The sequence below is a fragment of the Rhinatrema bivittatum genome, chromosome 10 (assembly GCF_901001135.1).
Source record: "Rhinatrema bivittatum chromosome 10, aRhiBiv1.1, whole genome shotgun sequence".
NCBI lineage: Eukaryota > Metazoa > Chordata > Amphibia > Gymnophiona > Rhinatrematidae > Rhinatrema > Rhinatrema bivittatum.
Window position 1 is genome coordinate 78,286,428 of NC_042624.1, and position 22,416 is coordinate 78,308,843.

Genomic DNA, 22,416 nt, shown 5'->3' on the forward strand with positions numbered 1-22,416 from the left:
TTTTTATTACTTACTGCTCCTCTGGAGCAGTAAGTAATCTGCACGCGCCAGCTGGCTGCCGGTGTGCACTTCCCCCGGCCCGCCCCATCGGAGAGGCCCAGCACTTGTGCGCATACCGGGGTTTACGCACGTGGCCGGGCCCGTTTTAAAACGCGCGCAAGGCCCGGCCACGTGCGTAAACCCCTGTTTTTATGCACGCGGGCCTTTTAAAATCCGGCCTTATATGTTTACCAGAATGATGCAGATTCTTGGAACCAACAGATGCAAAATAGTAATTTTCAGGTTTATACTTTAATCAGTAAACATAGATTTTTCTGAAAACACTGGAGAGTGGCACAACACTTCCTTCATTCTGGCTCACAGGTCTGAGCTCCAAAAAGCAAGAACAGCTCTTCTCCTTGCACGCCCTTATTTCACAACTTTTGATTCTCTCACTTTGTGAATGGTTTTCTGCATTCATTAGAATAGAACAAACATGTCTGCTGTTTTCCTGTTATTGCAATGCTCAGAATACTATGGACTAGTAATAGATCACTCTTCTGTTTTAGCCCATCATTCCTTCTACAGTGCAACATGGCACATATTGAAATGCTGTTGAAAAGGTAAGATAATTCATCTGTAGTAGGTCAGAAAATCTAATGCTTGTGGTAACCAAGTAACTGTGACAGCAGCACTAATGTGACATTTTTGATATATCTATGAAAAAACGTGTTGGTTAGAACTCTAGCTTATACCTAACTTTGTTGACAGATTTGACTTCTCTTATCAAGCCCTTGTGTTTCCACCCCCTTGCTTCTCAGGACAGTTGCTTAGGTAGTTAAAATCTGGTTGCTCTCCAAGAGCTGGAAGGAAAGTCTCTAAGACAGTGCATCACTCTCAGGGTTTCTCCTAGCAGTAATTGTTCTCGCTCCCCTGGTGCAAGAGTGTATCAGCTCCGCAATGCACAGGCCCTAACAAGCAGAAAACGAGAAGGCTGTGTTCCTGTGCATCCATGGCCATGCCCTAGGGCTAGCTTCAAACACTTTTGTATATGCAGAATTGCACAAATGGTGGAATGTCAGAAGTCTAAATTACTGATTAGTGAGTCCTGCCTCTGTAAACCTCATGTGAAACGAGCTAGCCACCTAAGAAATTCTGAACATGTCATCTGGGTCACCAACAGTCACTTAATCTGTCTGCTCTAATGTTAATTTACTAAAATACCTAATCAAATACCTCAAATTAGTAAAAATGGGGAAATGGGGCCAGCTCAGTAACATTGCTGTGCAGAGGGCCTGGGTATAACTTCCTGGGTCAGGTCTTTTGCTAGCCTGGCCTGCCGGGAATGCTGCAGAGACAGCATTCACAGCCTCTGAGAGGAGGGCCTCATAGTAAATCCTTGCAAAGGTAACCCTGAGTGGTTGGATTGAGGGCCCATGGTTGCATAGTTCCTGAAGGAGCCTTAGTGCATGGCCCCTGACCGAGGACTGTTGACACATACTGCACCAAAGTAAGTTGAGAGGAGATTAAAAAAAAAAATGGGGGAAATCCCCAGGTAGGTACAAATGAAGACTCATGTTGCCACACCTCCGCTCTGGTTCTATTCAAGCTGGAAGCCCAAAGGAGTAAGAGGAAACTTCAAGGTAAAAAAAAAAAAAAGATAGACAAACAGGTTACTCTGGCAGTAAGACTTCTGCTTGAAAATTAAGCCTCTTTTTTTATTTGGCCTGGCAGCTTCCTCTTGCTCCTTTGGGCTTCCACCTCAATTGGAATTGGCTTCATAAGCCTACCTGGGGTGTTTTTCTTCTTATTTTTATATTCCTTACCCAACTTAGCCCAGCTAATGTAGCATCAGTAATCAGTCGGTATGTGTGTACCCTGTGGTTGGCCACTAGGTGTCGCCCTTGTGTGATGATTGATGTCCCCTGCCTCCTCTCCCCAGCGGTTTTGAACGCTGCCTCCGTAGCATCATGGGGACCCAAATTGAACCCAGGTCCTCCAGATGAAAGTGCGCAGCACTTCCAACTGAGTTATTAGCTGGCCCAATTCTTTTTTTTTTTTAAGGTTGAGATTTTTTATTTTTTAAAAACTATTTGCAATAAAAGTGGCAATTTCTGTTCATTATTGACTGGCCGTAAAATCCATCTGTAATAAGTAACTATTTATCAGCCATTACTGTTTTAAAGCAGCAGTCCATGCCTGTGAAAACTTTTTTCAGTTAACTATTCTTGTTGTATGTAGCTCTACACATTTTAAATTAGACATAAAAATTAACATTTAAAAGTATCTGATTTGTCTTTCACATTTTTTGGAACTGTCTCTCATTCATTCTTTTTGCCCCCACTGACTTGTAGAGTATTCCACTGTAGTGACAAAGTCTCAGCCGCTCTCAGAAACAATTTAAGTGTTGAGCTTGCTGGAGATTTTTCATGAAATAGATCATTCTCTGTCGATAAGCAGGCATGAATTAGCCTGTTCAAGACTTTACTGGGTATGTGTACAAGATTCGTGGACCCTTGTTGCTGTGGTGAGGTTGCCTCATCCTACATGAAAGGTCCTGTATGTCCTCACCAACAGCTGGCAGGACTAGGCTATAATTGGTCAGGAGCTTCACCTATAGTAACCCCTTTGCCCTTGGGATCTGGAGGCTGGCAGGTTTTAGTTTAGAATCTCTTAGGAGTTGGTAGGAGCATAGATCCCGGGCAAAACTAGGGTCAGAGGCATGTAGCACTTGAGGATGGTCCAGGACCAAACTACGATTAGTGGCAGGCAGCACAGAGGTTCCCCTCAGCCAGGGGAAGATCAACTGTTGGCGCTAGTGAAGAATCTCTTTGCCTCCTTAAGCCCTGAAGACTAGAGAGGGAGGGTCCTGTTCAAGATGGAGGACATTTTTCTACCACTAGTACATAACCTCTTCTCAAAAGCTTTCAGCAGTGAGAGCAAGTCCTCACCATGAGGTGGTGGGTTCTTCTCCTCGAGGGGAGTCCCTTCACGAATTGAAAGGGGAAGAAGTGGGATCAGTTCATTCTAAGTTCCTGTTCACTTAGTTGTCCATGTTCCACCTGGTAGATTGCTCTGCAGTAAAACTCTCAGCTTGGGACTCCCCCATGCATTATGGCTAATTCATGCCTGCTTGGAAACAGGGTTCTCTGTAGCAGGATGAATTAACCATACTAAATTCCTTTCAACCTACTTTGCTAAAGCTTAAACTTTGGAAGAGACTGAGAGGCTCATGCAGCGGGTGCATGGGAACTCTGCGTATGCTCAGTAAAGTCTTTATTGAGTTCAGAGAGCTGAATCCATGTTGGCATTGTGATGACATTATTCACGCATAATGGCTAATTCATCCTGCTGTCTATAGAGAACCTTGTTTACAGGTAAGCAAACTCGCTTTACTTGCAGTGCTCCTTATTGTAGAGATCACATCTGTTCTAACAAATCCATATACCACAGAAAACATCTTTTAATATTGTCAAACCATCTGCTTTTTATTGAACAGTAATCTTTCTGAAAACAGTCTAAAAAGGTATTTATTAATATATAATTCCTTAATTTCTTCTTGCAGGACAGAAGAATCCATGTTATCTAAAGGACTTGTAAGTGTCTACTATCCTGTGAGGAAAAGATGATCTGATTAATTGTGGGTGTGATCTCATGGGATTTTATTTAGTTTTGGAAGATGCCATCAGTTTGCGATGTATGGTTGATATTTATAATAACAGATGAATTATATATGTATCTATTTATGTATAGAATTATTTATGATTTTTTTTTCTGATTATAAGCATTTTTGTTAAATGGTTTTATGTGCTTTACTTGATAATGTTACTGTCAATTTGTTGTAATACATTTTCAATGACATGATGGTAAGGTATGTAAGAAAAGTTTGGTAGTAATAATATTGTTCATTGTAACATAATGTATAAACTGTGAAACAGTGCATTTTCCTTTGCAGGATTTGTTTGAAAACAGCTTATTGAGAGTGGAAGATTATAGCCTGCTTCACCAGTACTTGGAAATCAAAAGCTTTCTGAGTGTGCCAGAAGTAAGGTATCATACAATATCAGGGGAAATAATTCTTGTGGAGCTCTAGAGGTTTGGCCCTAGAATTGTTTTGGCACTGTAGACTGCAGCAGTATATAAATTACTTTAAGCAATGAATTGACTTATGTTTTTAGCGAGAGCTTGGTGAGAGAGGTAGTGGTGGTGGGGCCACTTGGCAATAGTGATCAGAACATGACAAAATTTGAATTAATGACTAGAAGGGGGTCAAGATGTGGATAAAGGTGAATCAGTAGATGTGGTGTATTTGGATTTTCAGAAGGCATTTGACAAAGTCCCTAACGAGAGGCTTCTAAGAAAACTAAAAAGTCATGGGATAGGAGGCGATGTCCTTTTGTGGATTGCAAGCTAGTTAAAAGACAGGAAATAGAGAGTAGGATTAAATGGTCTATTTCACAGTGGAAAAAGGTTAAACAGGAGTACCTCAGGGATCTGTACTTGGACCAGTACTTTTTAATATATTTATAAGAACATAAGAAAATGCCATACTGGGTCAGACCAAGGGTCCATCAAGCCCAGCATCCTTTTTCCAACAGTGGCCAATCCAGGCCATAAGAACCTGGCAAGTACCCAAAAACTAAGTCTATTCCATGTTACCATTGCTAATGGCAGTGGCTATTCTCTAAGTGAACTTAATAGCAGGTAATGGACTTCTCCTCCAAGAATTTATCCAATCCTTTTTTAAACACAGCTATACTAACTGCACTAACCACATCCTCTGGCAACAAATTCCAGAGTTTAATTGTGCGTTGAGTAAAAAAGAACTTTCTCTGATTAGTTTTAAATGTGCCCCATGCTAACTTCATGGAGTGCCCCCTAGTCTTTCTACTATCCGAAAGAGTAAATAACCGATTCACATCTACCCATTCTAGACCTCTCATGATTTTAAACATCTCTATCATATCCCCCCTTAGCCGTCTCTTCTCCAAGCTGAAAAGTCCTAACCTCTTTAGTCTTTCCTCATAGGGGAGCTGTTCCATTCCCCTTATCATTTTGGTAGCCCTTCTCTGTACCTTCTCCATCGCAATTATATCTTTTTTGAGATGCGGCAACCAGAATTGTACACAGTATTCAAGGTGCGGTCTCACCATGGAGCGAAACAGAGGCATTATGACATTTTCCGTTTTATTCACCATTCCTTTTCTAATAATTCCCAACATTCCGTTTGCTTTTTTGACTGCCGCAGCACACTGAACCGATGATTTCAATGTTACTGCATTGATAGCCCTCCTAGTCCGTATCGATAGGTGACTGCAGGCCAAAGTTTCCAGTGTTAGCAGATGTAGTATGGATGAGTGCCAGTATGTTAAGGATAGCCCCTCCGACTTCCTCCATGCCGCAAGGATGGCTTTACAGGCTAGTAAATAGACTTTTGTAATCCAAAGGGCTGGACCCTTTTTCCCCTTGAAAGATCTAGGGAAGATCCCGAAAAGTGCCACAAGCGGGGAAAGAGGTACGATGAGTGAGGTGATCAAATCTGCAGATGACACAAAATTATTCAGAGTAGTTAAATCACAAATGGATTGTGATAAATTACAAGCGGATATTGCAAGACTGGAAGATTGGGTGTCTGTATGGCAGATGAAGTATAATGTGCACAAGTGCAAGGTGATGCATATAGGGAAAAATAACCCATGCTGTAACTACACAAAGTTAGGTTCCATTTTAGGAGTTACCACACAGGAAAAAGATCTGGGCATCATGGTTGATTATACATGGAAATCACCAGCTCAATGTGCTACGACAGTCAAACAACCAAACGGAATGTTAGGAATTATTAGGAAGGGAATGGCAAATAAAAGGGAGGATATCATAATGCCTCTGTTTCACTCACTGGTTAGAACGCACCTTGAATACTGTGTGCAATCCTGGTCGCCGCATCTCAAAAAAGATGTAGTTGAACTGGAGAAAGTACAAAGAAGGGCAACCAAAATGATAAAGGGCATGGAACTGCTCCCCTTTGAGGAAAAGATGAAGAGGTTAGGACTTTTCAGTTTGGAGAAGAGATGTCTGAGGGGGGATATGAGAGAGGTCTAAAAATCATGAAAGGACATGAATGGGTAAATATGAAATGGTTATTTACTCTTTTGGATAATACAAGGACTAGGGGGAACTCCATGAAGTTAGCAAGTAGCATATTTAAAATGAATCTGAGAAAATTCTTTGTCACTCAACATTTATTTATTTATTTATGTTTTTTATATAGCGGTCTTCTTACATTATATGCAAATCAAATCGGTTTACAGAGAACTATTGAAAGGTTTGCTTGGGAGCAATTACATGTAACGAATAACTTTTTGAACAAACAGATAAATAGAACTTTTTAAACAAAAGTTAAATAGAGAAATATATTAGACAAATACACTGTCAAGTATTATACATATTATACATACAATCAAGCTCTAGAATTCGTTGCCAGAGGATGTGGTTAAGGTAGCTAGTATAGTTCAATTTAAAAAAAGGTTTGGATAAGTTCCTGGAGAGACTTCCATAACCTGCTATTAATCAATAGGGAATAGCCACTGCTTGTTGCCAGCATTAGTAGCATGGAATCTATTTAATGTTTCGGTACTTACCAGGTATTTGTGACTTGGATTGGCCATTGTTGGAGACAGGATACTGGGCTTGATGGACCCTTGATTTGACCCAGTATGGCATATCTTATGTTCTTAATCAAAATAAGCCTCTGTTTATGTTAGTTTCAAATTTATCATGAACCCAACATTTATGTGGGCCTAAACTATTGTACTAAAATGTACTTATTGTTTATAATCATTTATATACTGCTTTCCTATCATTGATTGCCCAAAGCACTTCTTTAAGTTGCATAGTATCCTGATATAATATTTGACCTGCTTTTTTACCTATATTTGTTCAATTTGTGTAAACTTGTGTGTTCTCATCTTTGGCAGGATTTGGTGAAAGTGATGACTCTGTGTCCTATTGAGCATCTGGTATGAACAGATTTGTGATAAAAATACCAATGTTAATGTATTTATACAGCTTGTTTACATAACTTTTTCTTTCTTCTAGAGAAAGAAAAGTTTAAACATATTACAACTATACGTAGACAAGTTTGATGCAGAAGGAAAATATAAGTTGTTCAGGTACTGTATGCATTTGCCGCCTTGTGAAACTGCTGGAAGCAACTGCAACTTTATGTATAAATTTATCAAGAGAAATACACCAAAAATGACAAGATACAAAATGTATAGTAAATTTTCAACATAAATCAATTTCATGCTAGTGTAAACGAGATGAACAGAAATATTTGCCAAAACATACTCCCCCCAACATCCCACCCCAACCAAAGCAAAAGAAACTTGAAATAAACTGTACACTAACATTTGGCTTCCCACTTTAATTTCAAGTGATAATAGGGCGATGTATTAAACTGTGTTAATGCTTTGCTTTCAAGGTGTTTGTTAAAGACAAGTAATCATGCAGGTGTGGAAGGATACATCATTCAAAACATCAAGAACCAGATAGATTTATCACTAAAGGTGAGAACATATTCAGGCAGTTCTGGCTTACGTTTTGAAACCTAGAATGAGCATAAGATACCTCTTAGATGTTACTGCTTTCTCAGACATTATATATTGAGAAGTTTCTCTGTTCCAGTCTGCATCAGTTATTCATTCCCCTAAAAGTAAAAGATCAGTGGTACTTAGCAAATGTTGACATGGAAAAATACGGCATCTTCTGAAGCCATCTTTGCTCTTTATGTAGTTTGTGTACTTTAAATTCTTTCACTCACTGTTTATTTACCTCATGCTTGAGGATAACCGAACATGGTATTGTACTCCAGCTGTAAAAAGATACTAGGTCTTGCCATCACACGGGAAAGAGCTTTTTCCATTGCAGGACTAACAGTCTGGAACTCCATCCTGCTATAAATATGATCCATTTCAAACCACAAAGAATTAAATAAGGCTCTAAAAATGTATCTGTTTACTCAGATCTTCCAAACAGAAAATTAGTTTCTCCTAGGACAAGCAGGATGGTAGTCCTCATACATGGGTGACATCATAGGATGGAGCTGGCACAGAAAACTTATGTCAAAGTTTCTAGAACTTTGACTGGGTACACTGAGTATACCATGCGTCCACACAGGGTCCCCTGTTCAGTCTCTTTTTTTTTTTCCACGGAGTTTTTGCCTCGCAGTTAGTGAGCTTGTGTTCTTTCTTTTAAAAAAAAAAGTATTTGGAAAACTTTTCACCGATTGTTTTCGGATTTTTCCCACATGCGGGTCCCTCTTGGTTCCCCTGTATCTTAGGTTTTTCGGCAGTTCGGTAAGTTTTCTTTCGCTTCTGTTCCCCCATGGCGACGGTGCCTCAGTGCCCGCTGGCGTCCCATCGCCCGCCGCCTCCATTGTCATTTTTGCCCCTTCAATTCATGTCATCATGGCCTCGTCAGCTATTTGTCAGTGCCCTCCATGCCCAAGGACAATGTCCATTACGGACCCAAATGATGTGTGTATCCTCTGCCTGGGGGCATCGCATGACATCCAGGAGTGCCATTTGTGTGACCAAATGACTCCAAAGGGACGTCGTGCTTGCTTCGAGAAGATGGAGAAGCTCTTTGGGGCGAGAAAGTCCGAGCCATCAGCATCGGTGGCTAGATGCCAAAGGACCATGAAGCTGCACCAAAGGACCCCAAGCTATCAATATCAGTGGGGCCTTCCACTCCATCGATGCCGCTTGCAGATAGGGGCGCCGGGGACTGGCCCCTGTTGGTCTCTTCCAGGTAAAGGACATCGGGTTCTTCTTTGTCCTTGGCATCAGGGAAAGACCGGGCTGAGCACCAAGGGAAGCCGAGGAAGCATCAGCACTGGTCGCCTTCGATGCACGGTGCAGGGCTCGGGTTGGTGCTTGCCATGATGTCCCTGAAGCAACCCCGTGGCGAGGAGTGCCTATCCTCCATCAATGCCAGGGGTCTGCGACGGTCCCCATCAGACCTGGTATCAGTCGCTGATCCACCTCGGGACTCTGAGGAGGACCTGGCCACATCCTTCAAAAATTGGAAGAAGGATTCATCTGAAGAAAATAGGATTAGACTGCTGAGGGGGGATATGATAGAGGTCTTTAAGATCATGAGAGGTCTTGAACGAGTTGATGTGACTCGGTTATTTACACTTTTGAATAATAGAAGGACTAGGGGGCATTCCATGAAGTTAGCAAGTAACACATTTAAGACTAATCAGAGAAAATTCTTTTTCACTCAACGCACCTTAAAACTCTGGAATTTGTTGCCAGAGGATGTGGTTAGTGCAGTTAGTGTAGCTGGGTTCAAAAAAAGGTTTGGATAAGTTCTTGGAGGAGAAGTCCATTAATGGCTATTAATCAATTTTACTTAGGGAATAGCCACTGCTATTAATTGCATCAGTAGCATGGGATCTTCTTAGTGTTTGGGTAATTGCCAGGTTCTTGTGGCCTGGTTTTGGCCTCTGTTGGAAACAGGATGCTGGGCTTGATGGACCCTTGGTCTGACCCAGCATGGCAATTTCTTATGTTCCTGCCTCCCAGTTTGTTTTGGCATCAGCAACTTTTGAGGAGGAGTTGGAGTGCCAGGCATCGATGGTCCCCCAGGAACTGGCACCAGCTGGGTCAGTAACACTCCGATGAGCACATTGAGATCTCCAGTAGCGGTTCCAACAGGGAGAGCGCGGGCACTGGTCGATCAGGCGCTGTGGGGCATTGAGCTAGTGGTACCAACGGCACCAGTGCCCACGCTCTCCCTGTTGGAACCGCTACTGGAGATCTCAATGTGCTCATCGGAGTGTTACTGACCCAGCTGGTGCCAGTTCCTGGGGGACCATCGATGCCTGGCGGGGCACCTATGCTCCCCCCACCTGATGCAGTGATCATTGCTAGTTCCTCCGAGGAGGAGGCTTCATCAAGCACTGACACTGCAGCCTGAAGCCCACCATCCAGCTTTGCCATGGCCAGCACCAGTGCCACCGGTGCCTAGGCCTCTGGATTAAAGCCAAACACCCAGGGTCTCATCCCCTGTGGATTTCAGTGAGGATGAGGCCCTGTATTAGCCCTGGGGGGGAGGACACTGCAGAATCCTCCTCAGAAGACATGGAGGGTCTTCCCTCAGAACCGGCTCCTCCTGAGGAGCAGAGGAGGTCTCCTTCTGAGGACCTGACCTTTGCAGGTTTTGTTCGGGTGATAGCTGAGGCCATCCTGTTTCAGTTGATGACTGAAGAGGATGCCAGACACAGGATGCTGGAAATCCTCCAGTTTGTGGATGTTCCTAAAGAGATTGTCAAAATACAAAATCAATCCAGCTATATAGGGAACTCTATGAGACACTTACTTTGCAACCGTCATACGTAGCCGCAGTAGAATGATGGCTTATAATATCAAGCCCTTGCAACTCTGGGCTTGAATAATCATAGGTTGCTGTGAGTGTTTAGAATGCAAACATTGTGTAACCACTACTAATGTCTGCACACCGCTTTCCACCAGTTGGGTAAATGATATCTTACGTCCTGAAGTGCTCGCTCCAACACAGCAGTGTTTCGGAGTGTAGACTCCTTCCTCAGGGAACTTCAGGGAGGTAGTTGACTGGTGCAATTCTGTGTGGAAATGCAATTATGAAGAGTTCTGAAAAAATGCCAAAAGGCTATTAATATGACAAATGGCTGAGATTTGGAAGAAAAAACATAAACTTACTGTGAAATGATAATTGTGGTCAGTCAAATAGCGGTGAATAACACTGGCTGAGATCGCTGAAACAACATGAAAGGGCAGCACAATTGGGGTGCAGGGAAATTTCCTTTACAGATGAATTTATACATGTAGAATAAAAAATCTTTAATGAATTAGAAAGTCATTATTGCGATGCCCAAGTAAAAACTTACGTGCCCCAAGAAGTGAGCAGCCTTGCCGTGATGCTTGCCGCTGAAATGACAGCGATCCGCGGGCAAAAACGCCGGTTTTAAAGGGGACCTGTCGACTGAAAAGGTTGAGGCAGGAAATGACGTTCCAGATTCCAAATTTGGTGCTGCCCATATTAGGTGAATGACGTGTATGGGGAATACTAGCCCAGCTGAAATCCATATTTGGGCTCTGACGTCATGCGGCGGCCATTTTGAGTGTAATAGCCCTCCTGAAATCCATATTTGGGCACTGACATCATGCGGCGGCCATTTTGAATTAGTAGCCCTACTGAAATCCATATTTGGGCACTGACATCATGCGGCGGCCATTTTGAAACAAGAAGATTATAAATTGCATTCAAAATATAAAGTGCCGCGGGTGGGGAATCCCATAAATGTGAGAGGGACTTCCTAACCCTGCATTGTCTTCTAAACAACAGAATAGTGGGGTTTGAAAGGATGGCCGTGCTCAGAAATGACATATTTGATTGAAAAGTGAGTAAAAGGAATACATCACTGGATGTTAAGGACCATAATCTCAAGATCTAAAAAAACGGAATAATTAAGGGAACACCCTTGCTAGGTGATTAAACTAGAGAAAACCATTCCACTCTTTCATTTAGCCCCAGTGGTTCAGTGGAGCGTAATAGAAAGATCCAGCGATTTTCCTTAAAATTAAGCTGGGATGTTCTATCGCCTCCTCTCCAATGATGGGGAATGTGTTCCAAAATAGCCCATTTGTATTCATCAAATGTATGTGTGTGAGCCAAGCTGTGTTGAACTATGGGTGCTTTAATATCTTGATTATTGATCCTACTGCGGTGTTCAACTAATCGAATGCGAATCTTGCGTCGTGTACGTCCAATGTAGACTTTGTTGCAAGGACACTGTAATACATAAATTACAAAATCAGTGTTGCAATTAACATTGTGTCTGTGGATAATCTGCAATCCTGTTTGTGGATCAGTCCAATAGGAACCAGTCATAGCTTGGCTGCAACAGGAACATTTCCCACAGGTTAAGAATAGCCCAAATGAGGGGCCAGTTTGTGAACTAGGGGCAGCTCTAACTACCTTTTGCTTGATGTTGTGACCTCGAGAGTATGCGAACATCGGAGGTTCATGAAACAGAGAATGAGGACTAAGAACATGCCAATTATTCATGATTGCTTTTTTAATTTGTGTGGTGAGGTCTGTATATGGTAAAACGCAGATGATACTGGGAGATTCATTACAATGTTTGTACTGGAGTAGTTGGGTTCTATCAGAGAAAGTGGCCCTTTTATAGGCTCTGCGTATAACTCGGGCGGGATATCCCCTTTCTAGAAACCTGTCACGAAGATGTCCGGCCTGTAAGTGGAAGTCTCCAATGTCTGAACATAGTCTTCGGAGTCTGAAAAATTGACCCACGGGTAACCCCTCTTTAAATTTCCTGGGGTGATGGCTCTGAAAGCGAAGGTAATTGTTACGGTCTGTGGGTTTCCGAAACAGCGTGGTACTAATGCCTTGTGAGTCCTTCATGATCTTAATGTCCAAAAATGCTAGTGAATGCTGGTCGTAAACAATGCTGAACTTTAGATGAGGATCGATGTGATTGAGCCAGTGGTGAAACTGGAGCAGGTGTTCTTCTGTATGAGTCCAGATGAAGAATATATCGTCAATATATCGTGTCAATATATCGTGTCAGTGCCCAAATATGGATTTCAGTAGGGCTACTAATTCAAAATGGCCGCCGCATGATGTCAGTGCCCAAATATGGATTTCAGGAGGGCTATTACACTCAAAATGGCCGCCGCATGACGTCAGAGCCCAAATATGGATTTCAGCTGGGCTAGTATTCCCCATACACGTCATTCACCTAATATGGGCAGCACCAAATTTGGAATCTGGAACGTCATTTCCTGCCTCAACCTTTTCAGTCGACAGGTCCCCTTTAAAACCGGCGTTTTTTGCCCGCGGATCGCTGTCATTTCAGCGGCAAGCATCACGGCAAGGCTGCTCACTTCTTGGGGCACGTAAGTTTTTACTTGGGCATCGCAATAATGACTTTCTAATTCATTAAAGATTTTTTATTCTACATGTATAAATTCATCTGTAAAGGAAATTTCCCTGCACCCCAATTGTGCTGCCCTTTCATGTTGTTTCAGCGATCTCAGCCAGTGTTATTCACCGCTATTTGACTGACCACAATTATCATTTCACAGTAAGTTTATGTTTTTTCTTCCAAATCTCAGCCATTTGTCATATTAATAGCCTTTTGGCATTTTTTCAGAACTCTTCATAATTGCATTTCCACACAGAATTGCACCAGTCAACTACCTCCCTGAAGTTCCCTGAGGAAGGAGTCTACACTCCGAAACACTGCTGTGTTGGAGCGAGCACTTCAGGACGTAAGATATCATTTACCCAACTGGTGGAAAGCGGTGTGCAGACATTAGTAGTGGTTACACAATGTTTGCATTCTAAACACTCACAGCAACCTATGATTATTCAAGCCCAGAGTTGCAAGGGCTTGATATTATAAGCCATCATTCTACTGCGGCTACGTATGACGGTTGCAAAGTAAGTGTCTCATAGAGTTCCCTATATAGCTGGATTGATTTTGTATTTTGACTGATTCTGATTTTCAGCTATTCTGAGTTTCTTTAATACCTAAAGAGATTGTGGCAGTCCCAGTGCACAAAATCTTTAAGGAGTTGCTGTTGGCGATTTGGGAGCACCCCCTCAGAGTACCTCCTGTAAATAGCAAGGTGGACGGGTTTACTTCGTTCAACAGGCTACCGGATTCGAAAAGCATCAGCTGGCATACCAATCGGTAGTGGTTGGTCTTTTAGGGGGTGATGCTTATTGCCCACATTGCTTCCTACCAGCTCTATATGATCCAGTACTCTCACAACCTTTGGAAGCAGGTGCAGGAGGCAGCCTAGCGGCTAACACCTTTCTGTAGCTGGTGCATCAGGGTCTGGAGTGTGGAAAACACGAGGTGCGTTCCACCTACAAAGTTTTTGAGATAGTAGCAAGAGTTTCCACAGTGGGAGTCTGCACCCGCAGAATAGCATGGTTGCAGGCCTCAGATCTCCGACTGGAGGTACAGGAAAGACTTGCTGACCTGCCATGTACTGGAAAGAATCTATTCGGAGACAATGTGAGGGACGTAATGTTGCGGGATCACCATGAGACCCTCCAGATCTCTCCTCCAGCACTTGGACCAGCCTTCCTCAGCCAGGAGATCTGTGAGACAGGGTAAGAGGAGATCTTTCTACCGCCAGAGGAAGTACTGCCCTCCGGCCCCCTTGTGCCTGTTCACAGAGCTCCCACGGCCATCCCAGACAGCAGTGAGCCCCCAAGCCCCAACCGGCATCCCAGCCAAATCCAGGGACAGTGTTTTGACTGGATCATAGGGAGCATAAGCCAACCACCCATACCCGAGACCCCCTGGTCAGGGGCAGGCCACAGTTCTTCGAAAATTGGTGGCCCAGTATAGCCTTGGACCAGTGGGTTCTGTCCATCATCCTTCAAGGGTACCGATTAAATCTACTGGGTGTCCCGCCAAATTCTCCTCCATGCCCGTTTTGGGGGCCGCTAGTGCATCAGGAGGTACTGTTAAGGGAGTTCTCTGCCCTTTTAACAGCCAGAATGTTCGAACCTGTCCCACCCAAGGCAAAGGGGGCAGGGATCCTACTCCTGGTACTTCCTGATTCCAAACAGAACAGGGGGACTTCATCCCATCCTAGACCTGAGGGCCTTGAATAAGTTTCTAAAAAGAGAAAAGTTCAAGATGGTTTCCCTGGGCACCCTAATTCCCCTCCTGCAAAAAGGGGTCTGGTTGTGCTCCCTCAATTTAAAGGACACGTACACCCATATTGAAATCTTCCCAAGTCATAGGAACTATCTTGGATTTGTGGTGGGAAAACAGCACTTCCAGTACAGAGTGTTACTGTTCGCACTAGCATCAGCCCCACGTGTCTTTACAAAGTGCCTGGCTATGGAGAGGATGCACCTCTGCAGACTGGGAGTGCATGTTTTCTCCTATCTGGAGGATTGGCTGGTCAAGAACATCTCTCAGGCGGATGTTGGAGTCACTAGGGTGTTGGAGTCACTAGGGTTCATCATCAACTACCCGGAGTCCCATCTCAGCCCATCACCTCAATTGGACGTCATAGGAGCCCTGCTAGACATGGCTCAGGCAAAAGCCTTTCTGCCACACTCCAGGGCAATACTTTGGCGTCCATAACTGAGGTGATTCAACAGAGCCAGCAGGTATCAGCTCGGCACATGTTAAGGCCGTTGGGCCACATTGCCACAACCGTCCATGTTACTCCCTTCGCACATTTACACATGTGCAGAGCCCAATGGACCTTGAGGTCGCAGTGACGCCAGGACACCCAGGAACTCCAGGCTCACATTCGCATCACTCCTTCTCTGGGACTCCTTGTCCTGGTGGTGGGTTCTCTTGCATTTGGAGCAGGGACTATCTTTCTAAACTCCCCCAACCCAAACTGGTGGGGTGCTCATTTAAATGGGCTCTGCACTCGGGTCTGTGGTCCACCCAGGAAGCACAATGTCAAATCGACTTCCTGGAGTGCCGAGCGATCAGGTATGCTCTATAGGCTTTCAGAGATCTGCTGTCCAACAAAGTTGTCCTGATCCATGGGATGGTGCTCCAGGCCTTGTATCTGGCCGGAACGGAAAACGTGATAGCAGCCAGACTGAGCCGAGCTTTTAGGTCCCACTAGTGGTCGCTGAACCAGGGGGTGGCAAATTGGCTCTTCCGCCTCTGGGGGAACCTAGACGTGGACTTGTTCACATCCCTCAGTACAGGAAGGTGACTCAGTTCTGCTCCCTGTACAGTTCAGATGGCGGACCAGCTTCGGACGCCTTTGCTCCCTATTGGGGCAAGGGTCTTCTATATGCGTATCCTCCGTGTCCTCTAGTAACAAAGACTCTCCTGAAGTTTCAAGAGGACCGAGGGACTATGATCCTCATAGCCCCTTCATTGGCCAAGACAGGTCTGGCTTACACTCCTCCGGGAGTTGTCCCTCCAGAAACCGATCAGTCGGGGACTTCCCCAGATCTCATCACACAGGATCAGGGTAGGCTGCAGCATTCCAACCTCCAGGCCCTGTCACTTACAGCCTGGATGTTGAGAGGCTGATTCTGCAGCCGCTGGATCTTTCCAAAGATGTGTCTCAGGTTCTCATAGCTTCTCGCAAGCCTTCCACTAGAAAGTGCTATTGACTGAAGTGGAGGAGGCTTTCCTTGTGGTTTGAGCAAAAGGCCCTTGATCCTTTCTCCTGCCTCACACAAAAACTGTTTAACTACCTTCTGCACCTGTCGGAGACTGGCCTAAAAACCAGCTCCGTTAGATTTCATCTAAGTGCAATTGGAGCATACCACCAAGGTGTGGATGATACACCTAGCTCTATACAGCCTATAGTTGTATGCTTCATGCAGGGCCTGCTTCAGTTGATGCATTCCCTGAGACCTCCCGCTCTTGTCTTGGGACCTCAACGTGGTGCTAGCTCAGTTGGTGAAAGTTACTTTTGAGCTGCTGCACACCTGTGACCTGAAGTACTAACCTAGAAGATCATATTTTTGGTGGCAGTCACTTATCCACCTTATACCAAGTTTTATCATGATAAGAGTGGTCTTGCACATGCACCCTAAGTTCCTGCCTAAGGTGGTGATGATTTCCATCTTAACCAGTTAATTGTCCTGCCAACATTCTTTCCCAGGCCCCGTTCGCACCAAGGCAAACACTACACACTTTGGATTGCAAGAGAGCCTTAACCTTCTACCTGGAGTGGACAGAAGCCCATAGACAGTCCACCCAACTTTTCATTTCTTTTGACAGAATAGATTGGGAGTTGCCGTTGCCAAACAGACACTATCCAATTGGCTAGCAGATTTCATCTCCTTCTGTTATGCCCAGGCGGGACTGCATCTTGGGAGTCATGTCAAGGCTCATTCTGTCAAAGCCATGGCAATGTCTGTGGCCCACTTGCGGGCAGTTCCTGTGGAGGAGATCTGCAAGGCTGTGACATGGAGTTCTCTCCACACATTCGCATTACACTATTGTTTGGATAGCGATGGCTGACATGACAGTAGATTCAGCCATTCTGTCCTCCGGAATCTCTTTAAGATGTAAAACCCAACTATCCCTGCCTAGGGCCCATTGTTTGGGTTCAGGCTGTCTTCCCCCTCTGTTACCCAACAGCACTGTTGTGCCCGTTAGCACCTAGTTGGTGCTTGTTGGTCCCCTTTTGAGTTGGAGAGCAGCCTGTAGCTAGGGATTCACCCATGTATGAGACTACCATCCTGCTTGTCCTAGGAGAAAGCAGAGTTGCTTACCTGAAACAGGTGTTCTCCTAGGACAGCAGGATGTTAGTCCTCATGAAACCTGCCGGCCACTCTGCAGAGTTGGGTTTCTCCTATCGTTTATTATTTTATTTTATCGTAATTCTATGTTACGAGACTGAAGAGGGACCCTGCGTGGACATGTGGTATAGGGCATAAGTTTTCCTTGCCGGGCTCCATATGATGATGTCACCCATGTGTAAGGACTAACATCCTGCTGTCCTAGGAGAACACCTTTTACAGGTAAGCAACTCTGCTTTCTTTTTGCAGAGAACTTTGCAGGCTACTACTGATTTTATTGTATGTAAATTTTTTGTTTGTTGCTTTTACAATTGTTCATGTAATCCACCCCAAACTTTGGAGGGTGCAGGATAGAAGTAATTTTAAATAAATATTTATCATTCTCCCATCTTGCTATTGATTTTCAGAGCAGACATGGCAGTAAGTGGTTTTCAGGACCACGATTAATTCCTCTTCTCCGTACAGTGCTCTCGCTTCCAGAAGGCACGGAAACCGATCTGCTGCAGAATTCTGACAGGTGAGTCATCACCATACCAATAGAGGCTCTTTTTCCATAGGCTCAATTCTAAACCTTCTAATGGGTTTTCTTAAAAGCCAATTATAGGCATTGTTTGCAACAGCAGTATCAGGCTGTTGCATCCATCAAGTGAAAGCTAAAGTAATCATCCAGAGGAAGGAAGGATTTCTTATTGTTTCTTCAGGCTTCCAGGTGGTCATTCAGAGCAGGGTTGAGGCATATTGTCATGGCAGTATGGGGAAGCCTACACTTTATTTGATCATGGGGATTACTAGAGGACACTTGATTATCTATTCTATCCATCTGATACCATTCATGAGCCTACAGTTGAAATATCTTTAGAAGGTGTTTATGATGTCAGTAGGAGCACTGATGATGTTTCTATTTAAACAAAATTTCTCACATTCTCTGCAAATGAATTTAGGATGTGACTTGTTAATATTACACTAAACCATGCTGTCAAACTTGCTTTCACAGGCTGTTGCTGTTTCTAGTGTGTTAATTATTATTTTTTAAATCATTTAAAAGGTACATAGATAACCAATTATGCTTCTGACACACAGGATAATGGCTGCTCTGAACCTATTGAGATATTTAATTATAAAGGACCCAGAACATGAGAATCAAGTAAGTGTCAGGGGTCTGTATGACTATAATCTGTATTCTACCACAGACATTGTGAATTACAGAACTTCAGCTGAGTTACTTTCTGAAAGGCATATCAATGAAATTCTAAAGATTATGATGATTTGCTGCTTATTTGGATTATATATATATATATATATATATAATAGTTGCTGTTATGAAAGAGGTTTCTTTGCAAATTTACAGCTAGAGTTAGGTGATCCACTAAAGGCTCAAGCCCGGCTCAAGGTAGAGATCTTACCCTGGGTTGGCTATCTTCCAAAATAAGAGGACAAAACAATCATAGATCAAATTAACATTCCCAGAGGGGGGAAAGAATATGTGGTGCAGGAACTACCCAGACCCAATAGGGCTGCAGAACATGGGAGGAGCTGCAGAACTGGAAGCTGCACACAGCTGGGCTGCAAAACACTAAAATTGTGAGGCCCTGGCAGATTGGAGGAAATGAAGCTGTGCGGCTGCAACACCGGGAAGCTATGTATATTTATTTTTATTTATTTAACAATTTTATATACCGACCTTCATAGTAGATTACCATATCGGATCGGTTTACAGTTTAACAAAGGGAAAAAACTAGAGTAACAAATTCACGTAAACGAAAGATAACCAAAGCAGGAATAAGTCAAAGTTACAATCAACAGGGGGCGAGAACTTGGAAGCTTGCAACAAGCTGGAAAGAAGAAAAGGCCAGTAAAGTAATTTTACCGTAGAGTGTACAAGTTACAAACTTAAGAACGGTGCTTTAATCTGAAGTCTAAGAGTATATGCGCGCCTCTACTGAGCTGCAGCAACTGGAAGGTGCATATACCCACAGAAGGCTGGAATGCACATCCCAGAAAAACCACAAGATCTAGAATTGCAGGTGAGCAGAGGGGACAGGATATCAAAGCTGTGCAAAGAGGCTATCATTTTAGCAGCCAGGTGGAGTCTGTCCCACAGATTTCAATAGAGGAGCCAAAAAAAAGTGACCGGTACACAAGGGAGGATGAGGAGGAGGCATGCTTAGCAACTGGAATGATCAGTTGAAGAGAGGAGGGAGGAGAATGGTAAGAGGAGAGCTAGAAGGGCTTCTTTGAATAACATGGGTTTGGTTCCAGGGGGTGTAGGGAGTTGCTGGGGTAGGAGAGATCTGGTCCCTGGGGAAGGAGTGAGCTGCTGAGGATGGGCTTGTCTGATTCTGGGGAATCATATGCTCCTGCAGACATGGGCAAGGGAATGGATTAGAGAAGAAGTTGCTGACCAGATGAAAGGAGGGAATATATAGTTTGGTAGGAAGAAGAGAAGGTCAATAGGGAGGGACTGAAAAAAAGAGACTAGGGGGAGGGATTGTGAGGGAAAAGGACCTTCAAGGTGCTAGATGGGAAGATGCCCCAGGGTTAGGGAAAGATGACTGAGAGAAGAAGAGGAAGGGAGATACATAATGAAGTAAGTGCTCACAAAGAGAGCATATCATAGAGAGTAAGATTGGAAGGATTTTGGACAGGGAGAGGCAAAGGAACTCAAGCAGGGTTTTCAATTCTGACCACAAGACTAAAAAACATGTTTGATTTTCAGAATAATCAAATATGCAAATTAATTCTGTTCTTGGACCAAGTATATGCAAAATATATAATCATTGACCATCCATATTCTGAAAATCAGGCCCATTTGTGGCTCTCAAGGACCAGATTTGAGAATCCCTGAATCAGTCCTAGTACACATACAGAGTGACCTAGAAAAGAAATAATGAAATAAACAGGTGACAACTAGTATGGAGAAATGAAAGAACTTCAAGGGGAAAATAATCAAAACTGTCCACATTAGTGCAAACTCCACGGGTACTTTAACCTATGAAGTTTGAACCCGTAATCTAAGCAAAAGCCTGCACAAGCTGCTGCTTTGATTATTGCCCTCAGAAAAATTACCCACAGAGATTGTGCTTGCCTTCTCTGAGGGCAATTTTTCAGTTAGAAACTATGCAGATAGGTTCCTCTCTCCTCTTCCTTTGCTCTGCGAGTAAAAATATGTTCACTGTTCAACATGCATACTTTATCCTGCAGATAGGTTGGACAATACTAAGTCCCCACTTCCACAGGTAAAATAAATAAGAATTAATCACAAAAGAATTTGGTCTTCTCCCAAGTAGTCTCACATTATGACTTCTCAAACCTGTCCTGGGCACCCCAGAGCCAGTCGGGCTTTCCGCTCATCCACAATGAATATACATGAGAAATCTGTATGCATTGCAGATCCAGCATATACAAATTTATCTCATGCATAATCATCTCATTCTTTCTTGGTTCTCTATTTATGTCTCTCATTGCATTTTTAGCGTATACTCTGGTGGATCCTCCTCCATCTTTATCCCACCATCAGTTAGTATGCCTTAGGGCTCTGTTTTGGGACCTCATCTTTACTCTCTCTAAACTTGTTTTCTTGGTGCTCTGATTTCTTCCCATTCCTTTTAATACCGGGGCGGATTTTAAACCCCCTGCTCGCATAAATCCGGCTGGATTTACGCGAGCAGGGGGTTTAAAATCCGCTGTTGGGGGGGCGTCGCCGAGTGACGCCACGTTTGGGGGGCGTGGTACGACGTTTGGGGAGCAGGCCTGGGGGTGTGGCGCCGGCCCGGGGGCGTTCCGGGGGCGTGGCCGCGCCTCCGGAACTGCCCCTGGGTCGGGTCTCGGCGCGCCAGCAGCCCGCTGGCGAGCGCGGATTTACGTCTGCCTCCGGCAGGTGTAAATCCATGGATATAGGTGGGGGGGGGGTTTAGATAGGGCCGGAGGGGTGGGGAAGGTGAGGGGAAGGCAAAAGTAAGTTCTCTCTGAGGCCGCTCCGATTTCGGAGCGGCCTCGGAGGGAACGGAGGCAGGCTGTGCGGCTCGGCGCGTGCAGGCTGCCCAAAATCGGCAGCCTTGCGCGCGCCGATCCTGGATTTTATAAGATACGCGCGGCTACGCACGTATCTTATAAAATCCAGCGTACTTTTGTTTGCGCCTGGTGCGCAAACAAAAGTACGCGAACGAGCAATTTTTAAAAATCTACCCGACCATCTTTTTGCTGATGACACACAGATTTACCTTAACACCAGAAATTTCACCCCAAATCTCAGCCTACTTGTCTGGCATTGCTGACTGGATGTCCTACCACCACATTAAACTTTACCATGACCAAGAGAGAACTTCTTTATCTTTTCCCACTAAACTCAACTCCCCTCTCTCTATTTCTGTGGATAACACTGCCCTCCTCCCATTTCCCCAGCCTGTATCTTCAGTTCTACTTTCTTTTTCTCTACATATGTCCAAAACACTGCTAAAACATGTTTCTTTTTTCTCTATAAATCACAATATCTTCATTATGCAAAATAGATACCATCAATGTGGTAGGCACTTCTGGCAAGAAATCAAACCTTCATTTCCTTGTAATTAATCATCAGCCAAAGTGCATTTTTTTCTCTTTTTTAAGATTTGCAAAACAAAATACTTAGTCTCAATAATTCAAAAAGTGAGGCAAAGAACCCCGACTTGGGCCATGTTTCGGAAACCTGCATCGGGGGTGAGGATTCTTCTGATAGCGTCACAGTGCACCATTTAATATAAAGTGATTATTACTAAAAAATATAAAAAGGAATCCATTAGATATAAGTGCCAAGACTATATAATAAATTTCACATGCGAGTTAAAGCACAAACGGATATTGATTCAATGTAACACAGCAAAATGAAAGGTTGCATAGCCTTACCCACAAATGCAAAGTTTGTCACAAAAGAATTAACCGGAAGTGATTGTGAGATAATCTCCGGTAATCCTTTATATACTAAGCTAAATTAAAGGTAGCAACTCAGAAAATCCGATTTCAAAATTAACTTAGTTAAATCAGAGTCTACCAGTCAATTTCAAGATTAAGGCCATAAGGAGTGACTGAATTAAAAAAGAAAATCCAAAATTGTTCACAAAGATTTAACTGAGCAAT

General features: G+C 43.7%; 1 protein-coding gene across 3 annotated transcripts in view; it reads left to right on the forward strand.

Annotated features, from left to right (window-relative positions):
• Positions 1 to 22,416, forward strand: part of GLMN (glomulin, FKBP associated protein) — a 71,000-nt gene that overhangs the window by 40,226 nt on the left and 8,358 nt on the right. For all 3 annotated transcript variants that reach the window (XM_029617685.1, XM_029617684.1, XM_029617683.1), the window contains 8 exons: positions 549 to 602; positions 3,545 to 3,575; positions 3,935 to 4,024; positions 6,954 to 6,995; positions 7,075 to 7,148; positions 7,460 to 7,544; positions 17,712 to 17,821; positions 18,385 to 18,448. In XM_029617685.1, the coding sequence (XP_029473545.1) occupies positions 549 to 602; positions 3,545 to 3,575; positions 3,935 to 4,024; positions 6,954 to 6,995; positions 7,075 to 7,148; positions 7,460 to 7,544; positions 17,712 to 17,821; positions 18,385 to 18,448 (550 nt within the window). The remainder of the gene's footprint in view (positions 1 to 548; positions 603 to 3,544; positions 3,576 to 3,934; positions 4,025 to 6,953; positions 6,996 to 7,074; positions 7,149 to 7,459; positions 7,545 to 17,711; positions 17,822 to 18,384; positions 18,449 to 22,416) is intronic.